The sequence below is a fragment of the Rattus rattus genome, chromosome 9, assembly GCF_011064425.1.
Source record: "Rattus rattus isolate New Zealand chromosome 9, Rrattus_CSIRO_v1, whole genome shotgun sequence".
Classification (NCBI taxonomy): Eukaryota; Metazoa; Chordata; class Mammalia; order Rodentia; family Muridae; genus Rattus; species Rattus rattus.
The window spans coordinates 36,780,817-36,806,932 of NC_046162.1; the positions used below are offsets into that span (position 1 = coordinate 36,780,817).

General features: G+C 48.2%; 1 protein-coding gene across 1 annotated transcript in view; it reads left to right on the forward strand.

The window, feature by feature from the left end:
- The window catches only part of Acsl6 (acyl-CoA synthetase long chain family member 6), a 58,259-nt gene that overhangs the window by 20,458 nt on the left and 11,685 nt on the right, over positions 1-26,116 (forward strand). Inside the window, exons 5-17 of the mRNA XM_032911845.1 lie at positions 861-962; positions 1,349-1,448; positions 2,145-2,323; positions 3,376-3,408; positions 5,184-5,235; positions 10,593-10,666; positions 12,497-12,574; positions 14,185-14,319; positions 14,982-15,116; positions 16,508-16,603; positions 17,857-17,929; positions 21,449-21,537; positions 22,262-22,378. Of these exons, the coding sequence (XP_032767736.1) occupies positions 861-962; positions 1,349-1,448; positions 2,145-2,323; positions 3,376-3,408; positions 5,184-5,235; positions 10,593-10,666; positions 12,497-12,574; positions 14,185-14,319; positions 14,982-15,116; positions 16,508-16,603; positions 17,857-17,929; positions 21,449-21,537; positions 22,262-22,378 (1,263 nt within the window). The remainder of the gene's footprint in view (positions 1-860; positions 963-1,348; positions 1,449-2,144; positions 2,324-3,375; positions 3,409-5,183; positions 5,236-10,592; positions 10,667-12,496; positions 12,575-14,184; positions 14,320-14,981; positions 15,117-16,507; positions 16,604-17,856; positions 17,930-21,448; positions 21,538-22,261; positions 22,379-26,116) is intronic.

Genomic DNA, 26,116 nt, shown 5'->3' on the forward strand with positions numbered 1-26,116 from the left:
CAAGGTAAAAAAAGTCAGGTTTTTTTTACCTTGGAAAGTTTTGTATGTTTTTATGCAACATAATATGAAAAATAGAACAATGTGAATTCAATGTCTGCATAGTGACAGTCAATTCAGATATTATCTATGGTTAAAAAAATAAACTCTCAAATGCAATAAAAATAAAAAACCAAGAAGCCATAAAAATAAAATTAAACAGACTAAAATATACAAATATATGTACAGTATTAAAGTCTTCCTTTTTCAAAGTCTTTAGAGAAATGTATTATTACATTGAAAAATGCCCACATTTGAAGCTGGATGTAGAATGTGTACAAGGCCCTTGCTTTGTTTTGTTTTTATTCTTATACTTGCTTTTAAACTTTTGACAGTGGTGACAGTGTCATGACGATGTATGTAATGTGTCTGAGTTGCTTTTGCCTCTCATCCCACTGAAATCCTTCCTGAAAAGTCCCACCCCCCCCCCACACACACACATACACACACACACACACACACACACACACACACACACACACACACACACACACACACACACACGCTTTCCTGTCTGTTTGGCTTTTGTGACCCTCTGAGCTTCAGTGGAGTTGCTTACATGGGAATGGGTAAGGGCTTAGTTACAGGAGCATGAACAACTTATCAGTAAGAAGAATATGACCCCATCCCCACCCCAGCCATTGACTGTGGACATCTCCCAGGGGATAGGTGGGGCTTCATGAACCCCCTACACACAGACATCGGTGATGGAATGTTGACAAGCCAGAGCAGGTCACAGTTTATGTTTCTGGCCTTCCCACCAAATTCCTCTGCTTAAGCCTTCTCCTTTCTCTATCACCCCTCCCCCACACATCTGCATGCAGGTGGCCAAAAGGGCTGAATTCCTGGGGTCAGGACTTCTCCAGCATGACTGTAAAGTGGGCACAGAGCAGTTCATTGGCGTTTTTGCACAAAATCGGCCAGAGGTGAGCATCCATCCGTCTGACTGCTTTCAGAGGCACCAGTGGAATAGGGATTGGGAGTCGTGTCCCTGCTCTTGGTAGGGCCTTGGGACTGACCAAGAGTGAGATCTAGGGCTGTAGTGTTATCACCTCCCTGCCCAGCTTTTCACTGCAGCAGGAAAGGAGGTCCTAGCCAAGCTCCATCCACATTGTAGCTGGAGCCACAGTCATGAGGAAGAGGTCCATGCAGGGGCAGGGAGTGGATCTGGACTGCATAAACATGAAATCCAGAGGTTACCCAGTATCATAGCAAGCATGGTCTAGAGGTTTTTGGGTTAGCCTTGGCTCACACTGACTCACTGGATTAATCTCACCTCCTTCTACTTAACCCCAACTTTGCACTTCTGCAGTGGATCATTGCTGAGCTGGCCTGCTACACATATTCCATGGTGGTGATACCACTCTATGACACGCTGGGCCCAGGGTCTATCCGCTACATCATCAATACAGGTGAGCCCCAGCTCCGTTCCCTCCTGAATGAGCATCAGCCCTCACCCTCCAGCCTCTTGGGTCACACTGATCGTTGGGCATTCATAAAAGGAATTTTACCTCTGCTCTCAGAAAACACTAAGATATTAGCCGGACACAGTGGAACATGTCTGAAACTCCAACACTTGGAAAGTTGAAGGAGGAGGATCAGAAGTTCAAAGCCATCCTTCACAGCACAACCAGCAGGAGACCAGCCTGGGCTGTGCGAGACTCTATCTCACAATTTGAAAAAAAGCAAACCAAAACGCCAGGGGCTTATACGATGGCCCCTGACCTGGCCTCCTAGGGCTAAACTGTCCTTGTTCAGGCTTCACATAAAGCCTCCTTCCTTCCCTGGGTCTGGGATGCCAAAAGAGTCTCTCTCTATATTTTCTAAAAGGCCATGATCATGTGAGATTCCTGCAGCTTGGCATCATTCTTGCTGTAGCAGTAAATACCCCAGGCAGACCTAAGATAATGGGGCTGCCTGAAGGAAAATATCCGCCTTGGGAGGCTCGCTGACGTTTGCCCTTGACTCCTCCCAATGCTCCTGGTGCACAGGATGCATGGCACTGAGAGCCTGTCTCACACATTCATTTACTGGTATAGCGACCTGTCGTGGCCTGTCCAGTCCCAGCCTGCACTACTCAGCCTGACTCCCCCCTTTGGTCCCCACAGCGGACATCTGCACTGTAATCGTGGATAAGCCGCATAAGGCTGTACTCCTGCTAGAACACGTGGAGAGGAAGGAGACTCCGGGCCTCAAGCTGGTCATCCTCATGGAGCCATTTGACGATGCCCTGAGAGAGAGGGGAAAGAAGTGCGGGGTGGACATCAAGTCCATGCAGGCTATAGAGGTGAGAATCCGCACGTAGGGAGTTCATAGCTGGCTGGCTGCCAGCTCACAGCTGCTGGTTACCTACCCCACTCGTGCCTGAGGGTGGCTCTTCTGGGCCCTGCAGATCCATCGGTGGAAAGACACAGCAGACACTGCAAGGGGTAGAGGAGGAAGGCCTGGGCTTTGCTTACGTGCACCTTCTAAGTTGAGACACTCTGACACTGGTCCAGCAGTGGCCCCAGGCACCAACAGATGGACGATGTCACCAGCCTGGGAGGCACTCACACGGCCTCTTGCACTTCCTCAATTGCAGAAGGAGTAAACTTTCATGTACCACAGGACTGATGGTCCAGGAACCTGGGAAGGTTCTTGTCAGCGGGATCCAGACCCTTTCAGCAACCCACAAAATTAACTCTTCTGTACATGACCACCCCAGAGGCGTCAGATTGGTGGCAGTGTGTGGGCTAATAGAGCAGTGCAAGGCATCCTGGCCTCCTGAGCCCAGGCTTGCTCAGAGCAGTTTTCCTCTACCATGTTTATGGGATGTAGTCCCTTACCCCGACCCCCAAGCCCTCCGGTTGTCCTCATGCCTCTCTCTTTCTGTCCTTCACTGCATCCGTGACCCTATGCACTCGTGACACTTGGTGACATTAGCCACACCTGCACTGGCAGCTCCCTCCCTGCCCTCCCCCTGCACACCATCGCTGACTGTTATCATCTAGAAGCCTAGGTCATGCGGCCATTCTTCTGTGTCCGCTTCCCAACATGTCCCAAAACCAAGTGGCATCTGTATAGTGCTGGCTTCTCCTTGAGCAGCAGGCTCCCTGTCTATAGCACATGGGATGGGCCTGTGACCCCTCAGCATTCACCCTCTTTCCAGGAGCCTTAGGCTAGAATATGTTTGAGGAGGGACCACCTAAGTGGCATTTGTCACCACAGCCCATGTCTGATCAGGGACCCTAAACTCTGGGCTTTTTGTAAGAGCAAAGTCTACTGTGGTGAGTGATTTCTACTTTTCTAAATTTATGAAAACCCTAGGGTCTCTTTAAGACAGTATTTTCTTTCTTTCAGGACTGCGGCCAAGAGAATCATCGTGTCCCCGTGGTAAGCTAATCTCCCAGCAGGCATTGGTGAGCAAGCTAGTGAGTAAGAACGGTCCTCTCAGAGCCCCTCACTGCACATAGCTGGGTAGACAAGCCAACCAGTACCTCCACATTAATAAACAGATCTTGTATGCAGCCTAGGGGCACCTGCCCAGCTGCCCAACATTGCTGTGGGCTAGGAGCCCAGGGAGGGACTGAGGACAGGAGAGAGACACAAGGACATCCAGGCCTGGCCACCCTCAGTCCTCTTGTAACATTGTTATGGGGAGGTCTTGTTTTTCTTTTGCTCCTTTGAATGTTGGGAACCCCACAGAGCATGAGACAGACAGAAATATCCAAGAACTAGAAGCGAACCTCATGGCCCAGGGGCTTGTGGCTCAGCTGTCTTTGTACTTATTTGTGTGTGTGTGTGCGCGTGTGTGCATGTGTGTGCATGTGTGTGTATGTGTGTATGCATGTGTGTATGCATGTGTGTACATGTGTGTGCATGTATATGTGCATGTGTGTGGTGTGTGTGTATGTGTGTGTGCATTGTGTGTGTGGTGTGTGTGCATGTGTGTGTATGTGTGGTGTGTGTGCATGTGTGTGTATGTGTGTGTATGTATATGTGCATGTTTGTATATGTGTGTGGTGTGTTGTGTGTGTGTGCATGTGTGTATATGTGTGTGTTGTGTATGTGTGTATGTGTGTGCGCATGTACATGTTCATGTTTATATGTATGCAGGCATTTATGTAAGTGTATATGAGCAAGTGTGGAGGTCCAACATCAGCCTCAACTGATTTTCTTTAGGTAGCATTCTTTGAGACAGGGCCTTTCACCTGCCTCAAAGTAGGTCCTGCCAAGTGGGCAAGGCTGGCTGGCCAGAAAGCCCCATGACTCTGACGGTCTCTGCCTTCCCAGTAGTCAGATTATAAGCATTAGCACCATTCTGGATTTTTCTTGGTTCGTTTTCATTCTTTGAACTTTTCTGGGTGTCAACCCAAGCAATCAAGTCCAAGGTCAGGTTACAGTGACGGTCTCTGCCTTCTGGACTGGCCATCAAAGGGAGGAGTTCAAGTTTCTCACAAGGCCTCTGACTTCTAGGTCCTTTCTTGCTCAGTCTTCCCCACAGATCCAGGCAGAGCAGGCCAGAGCAGGCCAGAGCTCTGCTTCCTAGACCCCTCCATGAGTACCCTATGTATTCTTATATCTCCCCTACCCCTGACTCAGCCTCAGAGAATGGCTCCATGACCCTTCAGCATGCCCCATGTCCAGGGCTACAGTATCTATGACCAGTCATGTCCCCTCCCAGAAGCTCCCTTCATCTGGATAGATCTTGCTGGCTTTTGCACATCACTTCACATGCTACCTGTTTAGGAAGCTGTTCTCTGTGTACACACGGACTAAGTGGGCTCCTTCTACTGACTTAGGGCCATGGACCCAGTGCTGTAGCCAGGGCCTGATACAGAGCTTGGGATCCTATAAAGAGCTCAACAGCAAGCCATGCCTACTAGAAAAGAAGGGTCTTTGGTTTCTGCAGCCCAACCCCCTGTCAAACTCTGCTGAGGCTGGAGGAGGAGAGATGGGACCAGGTATAAGGTTGGTAGGATAGACATGGACCCATATACCATGCTTCTTTCTTCTTTCCTGAGTTATTACCTGCCCATCTTTCCAACTGTAGCATACAGGAGTGTGTAACAGTCTCAACACATACCTCACTATAGCACACGCATGGGGCAGGGTGGTAGAGGGTCCCACTGGCTCTCCCCAACATATGTCTCTTCTCACTCCTGCAGCCCCCACGGCCCGATGACCTCTCCATTGTGTGTTTCACGAGCGGTACAACAGGTAAGCCAAGGTCCAGATGCCCCTCTTCCTGGATGCCTGACAGGAGACTTCAGGCATCTCTCGTGCCCTCTGTGGAGTGGAGTCAGCCTGGTCCTATTCAGCTACTGTTGTTGACTTCCTTCCACCATTGCCTGTGGTGGGCAAGGCAGGGCTGGGCAGATGTAGATAGATGGTGAGGGGACCCAGCACCTGCTAGACCCAGGACAATGGAGCCCAGGCAGCTGGAACCCGAGCTAGATGGTCTCTGCTCGTGGAGCCATTTCTTTCTTGGAAATGGCTCTCCCCTCTGTTTTCTGCCCCTTCCTGGCCTTTGTGCCAGAGACCAGGAAGAGAGTATGGGATTAAAACCTCTTTCCTACCACTCGCTAGAGTGCTCCAAGCCAATCACTTAAGCCCTCTGCTGTCACTGTCTCCAAGTCCTCACCCGAAAGAAGGCAGTTGAAGGTGCCAAATGATATGTGGGTTGAGATGTGTGAGGACAGCCATGGGCAAGATTGCCAGGAAGAAGACATGAACATAAATGTTCATGCTTGGTGCTGACCAAGGAGTAGACTAGCAAGAATAATCTAGAAACGCTTCCTGGAGAAGGTCTGGACACAGCACTTTGCAGACCCCTCCTCCCCCGCCCCTGCTTTCACTTTGCTGCTCCCCTCAGCACAGTCTGTGAGGTTAGCAGGCTTGCTGGCAAAACAGCTCTATGTGGAGGCACAGGGACCAGCCTCCTGCTCTTTGAACTTCTCTCCTGGTGTCCTTGTCACCGCTGCCTCCCTGTTCATCCGTTCATCCAATGACTGACTTTGGAAATGTCTTAATTGCTTTTGTATTGCTGTGATAAAACTCCATGACCAAGTCAAGCTGTGGAAGGAAGGGCTTATTTAGGTTTGTAGTTCTGGAGAATTAGAGCCCCGAGGTGGTGGTGGAGACATCAAGGCAACGGGTGGCAGACATAGTGGCTGGAAGCTGAGAGCTGAGAGCCCACACCTCAAAATGCAAACAAGAAGCAGAGAGCACCAAACTAGCAATGGCCTGTGTCTTTACAGCCCCAAGGCCTGTCCCCAGTGATATAGTGGCCTTCCTCCAGCAATGGCATATCTCCTAAACTCCCCACACAGTGCCACCAACTGGGGACTAAGTACTCAAATGCCCGAGACTATAGGAGACATTCTCATTCAAATCATCACTTGCTTCACCCTGAATGGACAAGAATTTCCCAGCATTCACTTCTAGACCAAGGGCTGGCCAGCCTGATGCTAGTTCTCAGTAGGAGCATTTGGGAGAGCGCTGACCAGCTCCAAGGCTGGGCTATGCAAGCCAGTGGGTCTCGAGGGGCATGCCTTTATCAGACAGCCGATGGGGATGATTCTTGCCGTGGGCTCAAGTGGGTTTCAAGACATTTTAAAACTATATTTTGTTAAATGCTTTCAGAAAAGTAACACAGCCCCCACTCTCCAGAGCCAGCCCAGAATTTTAAAAGTGTCCTTCAGGCTTACGTTGCTTTAAAAATAGCACTTCCTGAAGTCTTTTTTGTGTTGAGTTTCACGGCATGATTCTTTTTTTTTAGTGACATGGTTTGGGGGAACAAGTCACTGCTGTGGCTTTTAGCTTTGGATCTGGTTGCCCTCCAAGAGTAAGTAGCTTCGTGTTTTTAGCAGCTCACTTGGTCGGTGGTGCTGTCCTTTTTATCTGGGGAAATACTTCATGCTGTTGAAATATGCCATTGACCAGCAGGAAAGGACAGATGTTATACCCAGCGCCTTCCCAACTGCGGACTCACATTAGAAGCCACACTGCCCTTACCTAGCTGGGCAGAGGGGCAGCATTCATGGGGCTGGAAGACTGGCTGGAACTTATGTGTTCTATACCTTCTTCAGTGCTTGGCAGGTCTGAGATAGCAAGCAGACCTTTGGCTTGAAACCATCTCGCTGGACCACATACTTGGACTTCCTTGGATTTAGGCTAAGCCCGTGTTGTGCCTCTTACATTCATCCTCTTGTCAGCATGTCATGCACACTTGTCCTTGATGTCCCAGCACAGCCACATGCTTTCTTTGCATGCCTAGTGTCTGGCTGTGAGCCTTGATGAAAGCTATGCTATTCTTCTAGTGGGGAAATGTAGGAAATATGACCTGACACCGATATTTGGCAGAGATTTCCAGGGGGAAATTCTACCCTGTGGGAGGAAACCCTAGAAGCCCCTAGTCAGGCCAGAAGAGAACAGAATCTGTCAGTTCTGTCCTACCCAGCTACTGGAAAACACCTGCTGGTTCTCTGGGGGACACCTCTCGCTTACAGTAGCGTCGGAGTCACATGACCTCTCTTCAGCCTCAGTTTCTGGAAGATATTAAGTAAATACACTTTGTGTAAAGAGGGTTAGCTTCTGAGTGGGAGCCAGGCTTGTATCACTGAGATGTTGACCTGGGTCGCAGTGTCTCGCCATCTATACCAGGCAAAAAAACAGCTGAAGATCTCACTCTGGTTTGCAACCAATATCATTAAAAAACGCACGATAGTTTCTGTTCTCCGTGTGAGCAATCAGAAAACTTTTCTACATCCAGTTTAAAAGACATACTGCTAGAGATCCAGACTCATCCTGGACCAGAGCAGCAGACAGAACCTTCTGGAAGACTCACCTCACACTTCCCAAGGAGACCTTTGTTGTCCGTTCCCAGAGTCTGCAATGAGCATCCATTTCACCTTCGGCCTTTGGGGTCACGCACAGAGATAACTTACGCAGATAATCTGAACATTTGTGGGAATATTTCAAGAGTCTTATGGGTTATTTATAAAGCGACACTGGAATCTGGAAGAAAATTTGTGTGTTTCTTAAAGGTCTGAACTTTGGCACTGGAGAAGAAAAGGACAGAACTGAAGAAGCACCAACAGGGTTGGTTTTGCACCTCAGCTGAGAAGGTTGTGAGGAATTTTCATCTGTAAAGACAACTGCCCTGAGTTTATGTTGAGCATCCACATGTTAGCCACAAACCCACAACTCTGTGGTACAAGGATCTATTTTGTGACATTCCTCTTCTGTGTCTGGATCCTTAGAAACTTCCAGAACCTGAAGGTGAAAATTGCCAGGTGACTCTCAGAATACTTTAAGGACTCCAGGACCTCGAAGGATTCATATCTTGAGGGTCAGCTAGGAGAGAGAACACGGGCTCAGGCCTGAAGGAGCGCTAGGATAAAAAGCCAAGCACAGGTGAGGCAGCTCCTGTGAATCTTTCTTTTTTCCAAAGGAAGACATTTTGACAACTACTTATTGGAAAACAAAATAGTCACTTTTAAAGAAACACATCCTTCTATGTCCCCTTGAACATCTGCTGTGGTTGACATCACAGGAGGAAGCACCATTTCACAAGCTGAGACCTCATCCATCACACATCTTAGGCAGAGGGACACCTCTGTCACTTGAATTAGAAGACGAGGCTATGACTGATGCCAAATGGGTCACTTGTAAGATGAGCCAACAGGCCTCGGGGGATATAATTATGAGAAAGAATTTATTTTTATCCTCATTACTAAACTCCACCTGATCAGGGAGGGTAGTTCTCTCTTTCTGCCCCTGAATAAATGTCTTCATGGTCACTATTGGGCAACTAAGTGTCCCATGGTCACTGTAAGTCAGAGGCTGAGTTCAGAGGTACAGTGTCCGTCCAAACTAGGAACCAGTGAGCTTCTTCAAGACCTCCCTGTCCCTGTGGGCTTGGCACGGAGGGGGGACACAACCCCCCACCCTTCTCCCCTCTCTGCTGCTGCTGCTGCTTCCCAAACCTTGTTAGTGGGTGCTCTGCCCTCTCCTACCAAGCTTGACTTGGGGGAATCAAGAACAAGGAAGTGGGTTGTGGAAGCTGGGCGATGGTTGAGTGACTATGTCTAAAGCTCATACTTTCCTTGATGGATACTCTTCTGAGTTCTGACGTAGGCAGTGCCTCTCCTGAGCTTCTGAAACCTCCTCCCCCACAGCTCCTAACTCTGTCCACACTTGACCCTCTCTTCAGTTTCATGGGGAGGGAGTGCAGACCAGTTGCCTTTCTCATTGATATGACAAAAATAGCTTAAGGAAGGAAGGAAGGAAGGAAGGAAGGAAGGAAGGAAAGTAGGAAAGAAGGAAGGAAGGAAGGAAGGAAAGTAGGAAGGAAGGAAGGAAGGAAGGAAGCGAGGAAGGAAGGAAGGTGGGAAGGAAGGTGGGAAGGAAGGAAGGAAGGAAGGAAGGGAAGGAAAGAGGAAAGAAGGAAGGAAGGAAGGAAGGAAGGAAGGAAGTAGGAAAGAAGGAAGGACGGAAGGAAGGAAGGAAGGAAGGAAGGAAGGAAAGTAGGAAAGAAGGAAGGAAGGAAGGAAGGAAGGAAGGAAGGAAGGAAGGAAGGAAAGTAGGAAGGAAGGAAGGAAGGAAGGTGGGAAGGAAGGAAGGAAGGAAGGAAGGAAGGAAGGAAGGAAAGTAGGAAAGAAGGAAGGAAGGAAGGAAGGAAGGAAGGAAGGAAGGAAGGAAGGAAGGTTGGCTGGTTTCATCTCAGCTAATAATTTAAGGAAAGATAGAGTGAGTCTGGATGGGAAGCGCCAGGAGCCCGCTGGTCACATTGCCACGGTCAGGAAGCAGAGAGGGCGGGACGCTGGTGCTCCGCTCACTGTCCCCGTGTTACTCACTCAGGCTTCTCAGCCATGGGTTAGCCCTGCCTTTTACTCAGGGTGGCTCTTCCCACCCACCTCAGCCGGATCTCGCCAAAAATGCCTCATAGAGCAGCCCCGAGGGTTGTTTCCTAGGTAATCCTAGATCCTGTCTAAATTAACTATTACAGAGAGGCTCTGTTTATCCCGCAGACCAAATTCCTCCTAAGGCAGTGTCCTCTCCTCGCTCCTCAGCCTGACTGTGGAGTGCTCCCACCTCTCCAGTCTGTTACTTGTTTGCGAGCACCGAGCACCGCCTCCTCTCTTTTCCCATGGGGTTCCCTGGATCCTATTAACATCTGTGTGAGCTTAGGTTTCAGATTAGGATCAGAGACTCCGGGTAACCCTCTCCAAAGAAATTCTCCTTACAAATTTTGCTTCTTTCCCTCCTCTTTTTTTTTTTTTTTTTTTGTTAAAGGCAAAATTCACCCTCTTTTAAAAACAGTCTCAGTCAATAGTCCAGGCTGGCCTTGAACTCAAAATTCTCCTGCCTCAGCCTTCAGAGAACCGAGACTACAGTTTTGAGCCACCGCATCTAGTTTCAATTAACTGTTTGAAACTTGTTGTTAAATCTTTTAACATCTGTTTATTTATTTTGTGTCACAGCGTGCCACGCTACATATGTGGTACCTATGCGGAGGTCAAAGGGTAACTGCCAGGCTCCTAATGAAACCCTTTCTTCCCTTCTGTTTCCAGGGAACCCCAAAGGTGCGATGCTCACCCACGGGAACGTGGTGGCCGATTTCTCGGGCTTTCTGAAAGTCACAGAGGTGAATAAAGCAAACTCCCTATGGGGGCCTTTCTCGAGGACACATCTCAAGTCTTTGTAGCAAGGGTGTCAACCTTTCGATAATACCGTGTGACTCTCTAGTCTTCCAACGTCCCGGCCGTAGTCACAGTCCTCCTGAGATGAACGTGCTGCAAGGGTCACGGGCTGGATGTGGTTCGAGTCGTGTTCTATTGTTGTTATTTCAGGGCAGGCGCTTGCAGGCAGGAAGTTCTTGTTTTTGCTAGGGTAACTTCACTTTTACAACCACGTTTAACCTCTAAAACTGTTTTGTTTTGTTTTTGTTTTGTGTTTTGTTTGGGGTCTTACTATGTATTTCAGGCTGGCCTCAAATACCTGATGCCCCTGCCTCAGTTTCCCAGATGCTGAGATCACAAGCATAGGCCATCAGACTAGCTTTCCACGCCAGCGCAGAAATAACCCATCCCCCAATGTTCACTTGATATCGAAAAGCTCTAAGAGCCCCGGGTGGGGGGAGCACAAAAGCCTGATTTTATTCTTCACTTCAAAACAGTGAGACCCATGAGCTCCTGCTCCTTTACCTCAGAAGTAAGCCTCCACAACCCGTTTGTCAAGCAGGCTGGGTTTAGTTTGGCCATTTTGTGTTCAAGGACTACTAGAGTCTGAGAAACACCGGCAGCTGCTAATTATAAGGCTGCCCTTAAAGGTAACTGCAAAGTCCGAAAAGCTCGCTATCTCGGTCTGACCAAAGCATGTTAGTGTTTATAAACAGCTAAGGAAGGAGGACCCGTCCCAAGTGGGGTGAGTATGTGCTTCCTTCAGGAGAGAGGAAGTGTCCTCCGCTGTGGAAACTGTCTGAGTGTGTGCTACACGGTGCCGTAGGGCATTCCACTCTAAATGCTGGGATGCTTTGGTGGGAAACTGAGGCATGGTTGCTGGATGAGATCGGGTTCCGAGTCACGACCCAAGATCCCAAAGACTGTCCGAGCTGGCCCAAAGGCAAAAGGAGAGCGAAGACTTGTATGACAAGACAGAGGACAGTTAGGTCCCTCTAAAGACGTCCCCACCCTTCGCTGGCCAGAACAGTCTGACTCTGGGACCGGTCCCATCTGGGAGACGGCTGTGGGATAGTGCCCAGCTTGTGTATTCTCCTTTAAGGACAGCTTGTGTATTCACCCAGCTGTGGCTTGGTGTCTGGCCACCTGTTTGTGGCTTGGTCTCTCCTCCCCCTCCCCCACCCCGCCACCGCCCCCTTCCCCCAACTCACAAAGCTGGCACAAACGGTGGTTGGTAGGACTCTCTGAGCCACTTTCTCCATGAGGCCCAGAATGTACCATCAAGCCGAGACTGTGTGACTCCGCTCAGGTAGCCGGGGCGGCAGATGTTACTGGAAGGGCAGGAGGGGAGAGAGCCAGGCTGGCGCCAACACCAACAGACAGAGACTACAAGTGAGGTGCAGGCCGTCCTGAGAGGAGACTTCCCTGCGGAGCCTGGCTCTGCTGGTTTATGTGTGCTACATGTGCCTCTTTGCTTCTGCAGATAACCCACACCCACTGGCGCTGCGACCTAACACTTCGCTTCCTATGCTGCCTCTCTCTCTCTCTCTCTCTCTCTCTCTCTCTCTCTCTCTCCCTCCTTTCCCCTCCCTCCTCCACCTCTCCTCCCCACCTCCTCCTCTCTCTCATCATTTTTCCCCTCTTACCTCTCTCTGTCCTCATCCTCCCCTCCCCACCCCACCCTGCCCACCCCCTCCCCCCAGGACCATTTTTTTCTCTTTATTGTTTTATGACTCTCTCGTTGTCTTCCTGTCAGTGTTTCTTTCCTTTCTGTCTCCCATGCCCGTCACCTGCAGAAAGTGATCTTTCCGAGACAGGACGATGTGCTCATCTCCTTCCTGCCTCTGGCTCACATGTTTGAGAGAGTGATCCAGGTAAGCCTCCTACCTGGCTGACTGGGACCTGCCTGGGCTCCTTGTGTTCTCTTGCAGAGTCAGTGGGCCCCCACTTGTGCGGATGTACACTTTTCCTATTTGCCTTTAGCACACATGTTTGAGCGAATGGTGCAGGTAAGGCCCTGGCATCAGGGAGGCACCCTCTGTGCCCAGAACCTACACTTACGGCAGGGTCTCACCCGTCACTGGTTGAGTGAAGCAGGACTGACTCCTTTCTTAGAAGGTAGCACGAGGGGCCAGAGATATCCGAGGACCCTTGGTCACCCCACCTGTCCTCCCTAGGAGAGATGCTTCAGGAGACACCCAGACCCACCTCACCTTTCTCGCAGACACGCCTCAGCTGGGAGAGGGCCTGGTTGGTGGCATCGGTTCCAAGAGCATGACAGACCACAGAAGTGCTTTGCCGCCCCCAGCTATACGTGGGCACTGCTCTTTGATGGCCAACGTGCTTCTGTTCCATAGCTTACAAACTTCTAAAGGCCAGAATGAAGCAGTAAAATTGTGGCATCAAACTGTCATGGCTCCTAGGCTGTAAGCCTGGACTATGTGTTGGTCCTCAGACGGCTCGTGTAAGAGTAGAGAGAGGGCAAAGTGGGGAATCCGTATAGGATGGTGGAGTCAAAGAATTTCCCGTGCACATGTCATTGAAAGATTCAGCCAGTGAATAAAATATATCTTTTGGGGCTGGAGAGATGGCTCAGCGGTTAAGAGCACTGACTGCTCTTCCAAAGGTCCTGAGTTCAAATCCCAGCAACCACATGGTGGCTCACAACCATCTGCAACACAATCTGATTTCCTCTTCTGGTGTGTCTGAAGAGAGTGACAGGATACTCACTTATATAAAATAAATAAAATCTTAAAAAAAATAAAAATATATCTTTCAAGTAAATTTCTACTCCATCTGATGGGGTGAGCTGGTGTCGTTGGGCCTAGATTCAAATGCCAGCCATTATCATCAACTATTTTTATGCAGCTGGGCAAACCACTTCACCTCTCTGAGCCTTGCGTTCTTCTCCCACAAACGGGTCATGGCTGAAACACTGCCTTGCTTAAAGAGCTGCCCTGGGCGTTAAAGAACAGAGCACATAATAAGGCTCCTCGTGTGCTTCTGGTCCCATAGGACCCAGCCAGGAGCCCCTGGTCTCCCACCAGCTCTAGTATCCAAGGAAAATAGCACTTCATTCCACAGTTGCAGAGATGTCTCTGGGAAATCCAAAGCCTCTCTAGGGGCCTGGAATAGCCCCATTTATGGAGTGCAGATAGTAGAACATTTCAGACCTGAGTTTCCAGGGTGGGATGGGGTGGCACATGTCTAGGGTTGAGAGCGGGTGTAAAGGGGCGGGCACCAACAAGAATGGCCACTCCAGCATCATTCCACTTGGCCTTCTCCCTAGGCCCGGTTGGGACTTGATACAAAGGTTGTGGGTTGGTGGGCGGGTCACTTACCTGCCACTCAGTGTCTTATGGCAGCAGCCAGAGCTGGGTTAGGGGCCTGGGTGTTCTCCATGGAGGGCAAAAATTTTTGGATAGCTCTGGCCTGCAGCTAGGAGTGCCCACCCTAAGTGATCCTTCTTATCCTTTCCCCCCAGTCTGTTGTCTACTGCCATGGAGGGCGCGTGGGCTTCTTCCAGGGAGACATCCGCCTCCTCTCAGACGACATGAAGGCTCTCCGCCCCACCATCTTCCCTGTGGTCCCACGGCTGCTGAATCGGATGTATGACAAGGTGGGTCCCACGGACTGGACAGACTCTGGGGTTCCAGGAGGGTGGTTTTCCTTCCCTCCAACCCAGGTCTGAAAACTTGCCTCCTTCCTGTGTTCCCCAACTCTTCCCTGTGCTTCTTTCTCCTGTTTCCTTCCAGCTTTCAAACTCTGGGTAAAAAGACCTTCCCCTCCCTTCCCCTCCCCTCCTTTCCCCTCCCTGATCCTCCTCTACCCTCCCTTCCCTTCTTTCCCCCTTCCCTTCCTCCTTTCTTTTTCTTTAAATATTTATTTATTTATTATGTATACATTTTATAGCTTTCCGCCTACATGTATGCCTACAGGACAGAAGAGGGAATTGGATCCCATTACAGATGGCTGGGTTGCTGGGAATTGAACTCAGGACTTCTGGAAGAACAGTCGATTCTATTAGCCACTGAGCCATCTCTCCAGCCCCCCTTCCTCCTTTCTACCCCATCTCCTTCCTATCTCCAAAATGCACCTGTCCCGTGATAGCCTTAACCTTCAGCTTCATGCTACAAACCCAGGGCCCCTCTCTCACGAGTGTACACGGGAATACATGGGAATACGTGTCCTCTGCTGGCCAGATGGACCCTCTTCCTGGAGGGAGCGTCTAGAAGATAACCGGGCCCCGCTTCACTGCTGTCTCCTGCTTGTGCTCCTCAGATCTTCCACCAGGCAGACACCTCACTGAAGCGCTGGCTCCTGGAGTTTGCGGCAAAGCGCAAGCAGGCTGAGGTCCGGAGCGGAATCATCAGAAACAATAGTATCTGGGATGAACTCTTCTTTAATAAGATTCAGGTAAAGAAATGAGTCTGTGAGTCTAGAGTGACACTGTGCCCAGTGGGCGATTTCATAGGAGAAATGGAGATGGCCCAGTGACCTGTAATAATAATAATAATAATAATAATAATAACAACAACAACAACAACTCTTGTGCTGCTGCTGGAATTTTAGAGCAACGATTTTTTTTCTTAATTTTTGGAGATGGGTTGTATCTGCTAAAAAGCAACCTTACCAATAAGGACCCTTAGGTTGGCCATGCTCCATTGGATGGTCTCACGCCCACGCATAGGTGGGCCGAACAAGTTGGACTCCATAGGATGTTAAACAAGCAAACAAAAAACAAGAGCAAAAAACCAGGAAGTTGGAAGAGAGGTGAGAGAGACAGGGATGGGCCCTGGTGGAGTTAACGGGAGGAGTGGGGGAATGAATGCAGTATGAGATTCTCAAAGAATTAATTAAAGATTTTATACACATATACATACATGCAGATATATGCATACAAATGCACACATATATATACACACACACAAATACATACATATACATACACACATATACATGCATACATACATACATACATACATACATACATACATACATGCATGCATACATATGTATTTAAAAGACCCATAGAAAGTAGGTCCTTTGGCCTCCACCCTGCTGGGTGTTCCTGGGGCCCAGAGGCCTGGGCTTCCTCCTGCCATTCCCAGAAAACTGGTGATGGTGGGCGTTTAACAGGACTTACTTTTCTCCGATAAACAGGAGTCCTCTTTCCCTTTTCTTGTGTCCAGTCCCACCAACTTCTCCTGAATCAGGCCAGAGCCAGTTCCTTGCCACATCGCCACCGCAGTCCCATGTCCTGCACCACCCTAGGAACCTGGTTCATTAGTGGTATCCACTCAGCCTTCTTCCTGCTATTCTGTTTTTAGCCAAGAAAATTAATATTTAAACTTGGCTCAACATACAGAAACAAAGTGTTTCAAATATCCTTCGTCCCCAGCCGAACATAGTAAATAAAGCATGGTATTGATTCCTACACGAGAAAAAGCTGATGCCATTAAAATGGAAGCTGGAGCTGGAGAAAATTGTCTTAAGTAATTGTTTTGGAAGCCAGTGAATAATGAGAGGAGGAAGAAGCAGCTGAATCATTTAAGGAGGGAGAAGCATGGTAATTTAAAAAATGCCTCATGGCATAACAGCACAGTGTTGGTCACAGAATTGGACAAACTGTCGGTTAAGTTGTCAACTAACAATAGTCACATCTATTACAAAAGAGAAGGGGCTTCCTCAGCATGTACCAATCCCCCACCCGAGCCCCAGCATCCAGGGTCCAGCTGTTGAAAGCAGACCTTGAATGAGGACTGTGTCGTGTGTCACCATCATCGACAGCTTCTATCTTCCCGCAGGCCAGTCTTGGAGGGCACGTGAGAATGATTGTTACCGGAGCAGCCCCCGCATCACCAACAGTCCTGGGATTCCTACGAGCAGCTCTGGGGTGCCAGGTATTGTCATATAGGACCTCCCTTGGGAGCGGGATGTGTGCTAGACAGCACAGCTGTAGAGAGGAAGATGCCGGAGGGCTAAACCTGTCATCCTGTGGGTGACAGAAGCACACAGCCACAGAGAATTAGAATGGCTTTGCCACCTTTTGAGAACCCCCAGGAGTATCCATGGTACAAGAGTCCTTTACCTGGAACCTCGAAAGTTTTAGCAAAAGGAAAGGGAATCAGATGATTGATATATATATATATATATATATATATATATATATGTATGTATATATATGTATATGTATATATGTATATGTATATATATGTGTATATATACACATACATACATACATATATATATACACATACATATATGTGTATATGTATATGTATATATACTGGAGAGATGCCTCAATGGCTAATACTCACTGGTCTTCCAGAGGACCTGAGTTTGGTTTCCAGCAACCACATGGTGGGTCACAAATCCAGTTCCCGGGGATCCAGTGCCTTCTTGTGACCTCCACTGTCACGGTACATACGTGGTGCACATACATATATATACTCAGCCATATACATTACACATCAAATTAATATGTTTTTAAACATAGAAAATGTAAATGTATCCTCCATGTGCTGGAGACTGTGTCACACTGCCCCACCTCTCTGTTCTCTACCACCTTCCAAGAGTCTCCCATCTCGAAGCAAGAGCATCAGGATAAAAGAGAGCCTATCTGTGTGGTGTTGTTTGTTTGGTCATCTCTAAGAAACAAAACAAACAAAACCATCTCTTGACTTATCCATTCAGTTAAAATCTGTCAAGTTCCTACAGAGGCAGGGTATTGTGTCACGGCTGTAGCAAGGCTTCAAGGGAAGCCAAACATGTCCGTTTCTTATGTACAGTGCTCAAGTAATTATGCTTTAGATGCCTTGAACTGCAGGGCCTGGAGAGGAAAGTCAAAGATAAAATCAGATTCGTAGTGGACTTAGAATATTTATCTTGAGTATAGTGAACATAGAGCCTATGGTTGAAAACTGGCCAGAAACCCTTATTCCAAGCCACACAACCTAAGTGCTCATGGTTAAAAGTAGCAGCACAACCCTGCTGGGTTCAGTTGCACCAGTGTCAGCTACTCAGGGAACCATGTGTCCCCATCCCCCGCATCCTCAGCAGGAAGGCGCAGATGGTCAGTGGGAGGCAGGCTGAAAGGCCACCAGACATTTCTGAGACAGTGTAGCCCACATCACGGTTTCTGTTTCGCTTGAAGGTCTATGAAGGTTATGGGCAAACGGAATGCACAGCTGGGTGTACCTTCACAACGCCAGGGGACTGGACATCAGGTAGGAGAGCTTGTGGGGGAGGGAGGGCAGAGGCAGGAGGTGTGGTAACGAGGTGGTGTCAGGGGAGCGTCTGAGTTGTGAGACTGTGGATCTAATGTTTTCTTTGTCGCAGAGTTTCACACCTTCATATCTTCCCCCTATTTAAAACATTTTTACTTGTAATTTAAAACCGCATTTATTTTCTTACTTTGTTTATATGTGTGCACATGCACACATGCACCCTGGCACGCCATGGAAGTCAGAGAACAAGGTCCAGGAGTTTGTTTTCCCCTTTCATCCTCTGGATTTCTGGGAGAAATGGAGATTCTTCAAACTCAGCAGCAAGCGTCTTTGCCCTCCTGCTTTTTGTTTGTTTGCTTTGTTTTTATTTTTGTTTTATAAATAGAATTTGTGCAAAGTGTGGGTCGCAGGCTAGAACTCCACATGGGAAATTCTTCTAACACCTGCACACTGAGCTCATAGATTCTACACAACCACGCTGCTCTGCTTACAGCTGTTTCAGAGCTGGTTTTCGTTTTCTGGTTTTTTTTTTTGTTTGTTTTGTTTTGTTGTTGTTGTTGTTGTTGTTGTTGTTTTGTTTTGTTTTTAAATACGATGAAAGAAGCAGGCTATGAGTTGAACGTGACTCGTAACAGGCAACTTTTTAAAAAAATGTATGAGTGTTTTGTCTGCAGGTACATATATATGTGCACAATGTGTGTGTGTGGCGTCTGTTGGGGTCAGTAAAGAGTGCTGGATCCCCTGGAACTAGAGTGCTGGATGGTTGTGAGCCAATACGTGGGTGCTAGGAATCGAACCCCAGTCCTTTTGGAAGGAGAACAAGTGGTTAACTGCCGAGCCATGTCTCCAGCTCCTCTTTATAAGGGTGGGTCTCCCACGGTGTATCTGGAAGGCAGTGGCAACCTCAGGAAGGAGGAGGCCCATGCAATCTCTCCACTTGATCTTAGCCAAAAGGCCGAGAAGCGATCCATGCACTCTCTCATTGTGAGGAGATTCCTCCTCCTAGGCAGACAGAAGTAGGTCTGTAGTGGTCAGCTTTTGGGTCACCCATCACCAGACTCAGACTAGGCACTGACCGAACTTGGAAAGCACTCAGCAAGAGAATTCTTCAACACACTAGGACCACTGTGCTTACGTTTGCTCAAACACAAACCAGAAAATCTGGAATGATGTGCATGCAGAAAAAAAAAGCTAGCTAATGCAATAGCATCACAGGGTCTTGAAACATGATAGGTAGACTCGAAATGGAAACTGCATGGGACGGAGCCAGATAAGGAGTGATTTTTTTTTTCATGAACCCTGTCTCATTTCACCGAAACTGGGTGAAGCTTGCTTGCTCCCCATACAAACTTTTTGCTCATTCTCCTACTGACAGATATTCTTCAGGGACTCTCATTTGAAGTCATGCTCACTCGTTTTTTTAAAAAATTATTCAAATATTTAATTTTAATTATACATAGATGGGATGTGCATGTGAGTCCAAATGTCCATGGGGGCCAGAAGAGGCCACCAGATCCCCTGGAGCCAAGGTTTCAGCTGGTTTGGAGCTGCCTAATGTAGATGCTAGAAACGCAATTCTCTGTAAGAGCAGCAGGACGAGCCATTTCTCCAGCACCTAGCTCCGTGTGTGTGTGTGTGTGTGTGTGTGTATGTGTGTGCGTGTGCGTGTTTTCTCCTTGTTGTGTCCACTGTACCAAGCCACCATTCCATGAATACCATTCCTTTTGGATACTTTCATTCTTTTAAAACATTACATTTATTTATTTGTGTGGGAGAGAGAGAACACATGCATCTCACAGTGCACATGTGACTATCAGGAGAAAGACTACAGGAGTCCGTTCTCTCCACCGTGTAGCTTCTGGGGATCAAACCTGGGGCACAGGGCTTGGGGGCAAGCTCCTTTCCCCACTGAGCCCACTCTCATCCCACTTACCTCGGATACCATCCTTGTCGTGTTCCCATTAAAAACTGTTGAATTTTTAATTCACCCTTACTGGAAGCCCTAGGAGGCTGGGTGAGAGGAAACTTATGTCTCTTTGTATAGTATCACCACAGGTTTGGCAATGTGTCTCCTAAAGGAGAACCCAAGTGCCATAGCCTTCTTTTTCATGCCCGTGGCACATCTGATCAGGACCTTGGCCAGCACCTGCCTAGCATTTCATTTCCTTCCCAGCATGAGGTGAAGACCACAAGGGCCAGTGAATGACTTAGATAGGATCTTGTGGCTGGAGTGCATAAGATCATCAGACTTTGGGATTTGATTTTTTTTTCCCAGGGATGAGCAACTGCATCCTGGTTTTATATCCCTTGCTTACCTAAGCACGACATTAAGTACAATAGCATCAATATCGCCCTAGGTGCCTGTGAGAAATACAGACCCTGATGCCTCATCCCAGGCCTCAGTCCAAATCTGCAGTGTAGCAAGCACTCTAGGTTGTCTCTGTACGCACCAATCAGGAGCCTGACTAAGGGAAAAGAAATAGCAGTTGTAGTTTACGATCTGCCTGTAGCACACGCTGGCCTCAGTCTCCTGATCTTCCGAGCTCATCTCCTGGATGATGCTATTACAGGTGTGCACCACCATGCCTACCTGGGAAAGATGTTTCGATGTGGGCGCCACTGTAAAACCTCCTAACCATGTGCATGGTGGAATGAGACTCCCGCCTTACTCAGGGCCTCCATGTAGGTTTGTGCTAGGTTAATATGCTAGTCCCACTCTGTAAGAACCAAACATAAGGATCAGTGAGTGGTTCAGAGGTAAAAGCTTGTGCCACCAAGCCTGGCAATCCCCAGAATCCACATGATGCAAAGATGGAGAGAACTGACTCCTCCAAGCCATCCTCTGACCTCCACACATGTGCTGTGGCATGTGTACCTGTACAGAGAGAGAGAGAGAGAGAGAGAGAGAGAGAGAGAGAGAGAGAGAGAGAGAGACTAATAAATGTAGATAAATTTACCAATGTAAATTTACAAGACTGGTGAAGTTAACATACAGAACCACAAGTCTGGGATCAGCCTGGGTGCTATAGAGAATTTCAAGACAACCTGGGCTACACAGAGAACCCTGTCTCAAAAACAATCATTTGTGTGTGTGTGAGTGAGTGTGTGTGTGTGTGTGTGTGTGTGTGTGTGTGTGTGTGTGTGTGTGGAGCTCACCCTCTGCTTTCCTCAGAGTGTTGTTTTATCCTCGATTTGTCCCTGTCAACAGCACCTACATAACAGTGTGTTACTCTGGTCCCACAGCTCCCTGCTTTAACCCACTTGGGAGTTTGTTTCCATTTTTGTTTTGGCTCTGTTTTGTTTTGTTAGAGGTAAGGCCTCTTGTGACCCAGGCTAGCCTCGAACCACTTACTATGCAGCCTAGGATGACCTTGTGCTCCTGATACGTTTCGCCTACCTCTCAAGTTCTGGGGTTATAGGCATGCTCCACCCTGCTGGGGTGCTTGGGCATCCCCCAGCGATGTCGCACATCATCAGTGCTGAACCACTGACTAGTGTCACCTTGTTCTTCTGCCCTAGGGCATGTGGGAGCCCCTCTACCCTGCAACCACATCAAGCTGGTCGATGCAGAGGAACTCAACTACTGGACCAGCAAAGGAGAAGGAGAGGTGAGGCTCAGATGTCACCTTTTGCTTCTGTGGATGTCACGTGTAGCCAAGCAGAAGCAAAAAGCCATAGGCATAGAGCCATTTTCCCCCCTTACCTGCACGCAAAGTCATTTTAAGTCATCCACATACTTGATTCAACCAACGCCACTGAGACCGAGTGATCCTAAATCAAGAACTCTTCATTTCTGGACTTTAAAAGAAGTACCCCTCCCTCACAATGCACCCTGTTGTGGCATAGGTTGCTGCAGTATACCTTGTCTCTTCAGAAACACGGCCATACATCAAATAGGCCAAATGAAGTGGGCCGAGCGGAGCCGCTCTTGCTCAGCCCTAGGGAGTGGGTGGAGAATCAGGCTTCCTGCCAAGCAGTGAAGCAGAGGGCCTGAGCGCCACTAGCAGGGACATCCAGTCACCGGTGTCTTCGGTGAGTATCCCAAAACAGCATGAGCTCATGGTCAGGGACTCATGGCAAACGAGGGAGAAGTGGTAAGTGGAGAAAGGATGGCCAGCGCAGGGAAGAAGACACTGCTCCAGAGAAGGCAAAGGGGACCAGGTAAAGGGCAGAGACAGCAGAGGGGTGCTTCACACCCTCTGGACCTGTCACAAGCTCCACAATGGCCTTCCAGCAGACGGAGAGCACATTTTCTCTTGTGCCCGCTGACGGCCTGTCAGTGTTGGATCTCTTAAATCCTGACTGAGCAAAGCCATGCATTTGCTCCCACAGATCTGTGTGAAAGGACCAAATGTGTTCAAAGGCTACTTAAAAGACGAGGACAGGACAAAGGAGGCCCTGGACAGTGACGGCTGGCTTCACACGGGAGACATTGGAAAATGGCTGCCGGTATGTAGGTTTGAAGGCTGGTGTTCCACATGTCGTGTCAGTGATGAGTGGGTGTGCGAAACCAGCTCGCTGAGGGGACACCTGTCCGAATGTGCCCCAACCTTGTCCCAAGTTTCCTGCTCCCATTGTCCCAATGAAAGTGACAATGGGCTGTGTGGAGGGCGGGACTTGGGCCTTCCTTAAAACAACGTCCTATCCCTCATGGAATCCAGGAAAGGTTGGTGTGTGGAGACCGGTGGCTAAGTAGAAGAAGGTGCATTTCTTGGGAAGATCTGAGAAAGTCAGTGTGTAGTTAGGGTTTTATTTCTGTGAAGAGACACTATGACCACAAAAACTCTTATAAAGGAAGACATTTAATTGGAGATGGCTTACGGTTCCAAGGTTGATTCCCATCACGGTGGGAAGCATAGCAGCGTGCAGGCAGACATGGTGCTGGTAAGGTAGCTGAAAGTTCTACATCCAGATAAGGAGACAGCAGGAAGAGAGACAGCCAGTGGAGCTGGCTTGGGCTTCTGAAACCCCAAAGCCTACCTCCTGTGACACACTTCTCCCAGCAAGGCCACATCTACCCCAAAAAGACCATGCCTCCCAATAAAGCCACTCCCTTGAGCCTATAGGAGCCATTTTCTTTTATTTTCTTTTTTTTTTTTTTCCGTTTTTTCTTTATTAACTTGAGTATTTCTTATTTACATTTCAACTGTTATTCCCTTTCCCGGTTTCCAGGCCAACATCCCCCTTACCCCTCCACCTCCCCTTCTATATGGTTGTTCCCCTCCCCATCCTCCCCCCATTACCGCCCTCCCCCCAACAATCTAGTTCACTGGGGGTTCAGTCTTAGCAGGATCCAGGGCTTCCCCTTCCACTGGTGCTCTTACTAGGCTATTCATTGCTACCTATGAGGTCAGAGTCCAGGGTAAGTCCATGTATAGTCTTTGGATAATGGCTTAGTCCCTGGAAGCTCTGGTTGGTTGGCATTGTTGTTCATATGGGGTCTCAAGCCCCTTCAAGCTCTTCCAGTCCTTTCTCTGATTCCTTCAACGAGGGTCCCATTCTCAGTTCAGTGGTTTGCTGCTGGCATTCGCCTATGTATTTGCTGTATTCTGGCTGTGTCTCTCAGGAGAGATCTCCATCCGGTTCCTGTCGGCCTGCACTTCTTTGCTTCATCCTCTTGTCTAATTGGGTGGCTGTATATGTATGGGCCACATGTGGGGCAGGCTCTGAATGGGTGTTCCTTCTGCCTCTATTTTAAACTTTGCCTCCCTATTCCCTGCCAAGGGTATTCTTGTTCCCCCTTTAAAGAAGGAGCGAAGCATTCGCATTTTGATCATCCGTCTTGAGTTTCATGTGTTCTGTGCATCTAGGGTAATTCAAGCATTTGGGCTAATAGCCACTTATCAATGAGTGCATACCATGTGTGTTTTTCTGTGATTGGGTTACCTCACTCAGGATGATATTTTCCAGTTTCTATAGGGGCCATTTTCATTCAAACCACCACAGCAGGGGCAACCACTGAGAGATTGGTTTCTGGAAAAGGGATTGGTTTCTTGGCATTGATAGATAAGGGATACTTCAGTTCCTTTGACTCTGCTGGAAGTCATTTTTAGCACCTTGAGCAAAGCTACACTCCTCTTTTTATTTTTAAAGATTTATTTATTTATTATATATAAGTACACTGTCGCTGTCTTCAGACACACCAGAAGAAGGCATCGGATCTCTTTACAGATGGTTGTGAGCCACTATGTGGTTGCTGGGAATTGAACTCATGACCTCTGGAAGAGCAGTTGGGTGCTCTTAACCACTGAGCCATCTCTCCAGCCCGCTACACTCCTCTTTTGGGCTACAGGGTATAGAATAAGAAACTAAATCTTCATAGCATTCTTCGGTTATACCTCCCAGCTTTTTAGCCCAAACAAATTTGCCCCATTCTCTCATTTAAAAAAGTCTGTCTTTCTTTCTTTCTTCCTTTCTTTCTCTCTCTCTCTCTTTCTTTCTTTCTTTCTTTCTGTCCATCCTTCCTTCTTTCTGTCTTTCTGTATTTCTTTCTATCTCTCTCCCTCCTTTCTTTCTTTCTTTCTTTCTTTCTTTCTTTCTTTCTTTCTTTCTTCTTTCTTCTGTGTACGTGTGTGTGTGTGTGTGTGTGTGTGTGTGTGTGTACCTGTGTGTGTGTATGTGTGTGTGTGTACTCACCTCATGGTGATCATGAGGTCAGAGGACAACTTGCACGCATTGATTCTCTCCTCCTACCATGAGAGTCTTGGGGATCAAATTCAAGTCCCAAGCCTTACTCACTAAACCATCTTTCTTGTCCACATTTCCTTATTGTAAAAATGAGGATAATAAGGTTCTTTGCCTCTACAAGGATGTTGCCTTGGATGCTGTCACAAGGAATGAATGAGGTCATAGCTACAAAGCGCTTAGCACAGTGCCTGGCAGGTATCAGACACTCACACAAACATTTTGGGGGAGGGCAGGACGCTATTGCCAACACCTGAGCCCTTGCCTGGTGTCACTCTGTGTGTCCGGAAGGTTGCTGCTGTTTGGTTAGAATCTGAGGTGTTGCGTTTATCAGTACATGAGTGATCCTAAGGCCTCCCTGGCTCTGGGCCAGATGAGCGAATTTGCCTGTGCTTGGGCCTGTGCACTTTGGGCCTTTGAGAAACTTTCATGCATGTAGCAGACAAGGACAAGTCTCCAGTGTATGCCCTGGGGCAGGAGCTCTGCTCTGGGAAGACATGTGTTTTTTGTTTTTATGTTTATTTTTGGCGTGAGTAGGGTTAAGGGAAGAAGCAGAGGACAGGTACTCACTGGACCTCACTCTTAGGCCAAGAGGGTAAGAAAGACTGGAAGAGACAGGCCAGGATCAGCAGACAGTCACCTCCAACAGAAGGCCCACAGAGGAGAGGAGTCGGAGAGGCCTATGGGGCATGGACACCCTTGGAGGGAGGGTTGTCCCAGAAACCAAGGATGATTGAGACTCAAGGCCCTGCAATCGATTTCACCATTTTTCGCTTTTATGTATTTGTGGTGGTGATGATGAGGATAATGGTGGTGGTAGTGACAATGGTGATGATGGTGATGGGTTCTTGAATAGCCCTGGTTGAACTCAAATGTGCTGCCATCCTCCTGACTCAGCCTCCCTACTGTTGGCATTACAGACATGTACCATAATGCCCAGCTCCTATACTGTTTTTTCATTAAAAAAAATACTATACATGTCTTCATAAAGAAATCCTATATATGTCTCAGAACAGTAAGTACTCAGATTTGAGGCACTGAACCTGAGTGAAGCCACCCTTCCAGGGCATGGCAGGAAGTGACTGAATAAACTCCTGAGAAGCAGCTGAGGTGCTCAGACCCAAAACACGCGAACAGCGGCCAGCAGCCATGAAGTCAGAATCAAGTTACCATCACTTCTAAGTCAGGGCTGAACCTTCATTGAAGCTGCTCTTGTGTTTGGAATGAGTGTTTATTCTTTCCATGTCTTCCCCGTCAGCTGACTGTGCATTCGTGGCTTACGTTTGTCATGGCTGTGATGTGTCTCTCTTGCATACATGTGCCTGTGCCCTTTTTGTCTCTCCATGAACGAGGTCAATCTGTAATTTTTCTCCTGAGCTACGACTCCGGTTTTGGTGTCCGCTGACTTGAATGAGCAGACAGGCAATGTTTGTGACCTATTTTTTTTTTTTTGACCCGTTTTCTAGAAGCCCATATGCAAGGCTTCAGTGCTTATATTTAAGA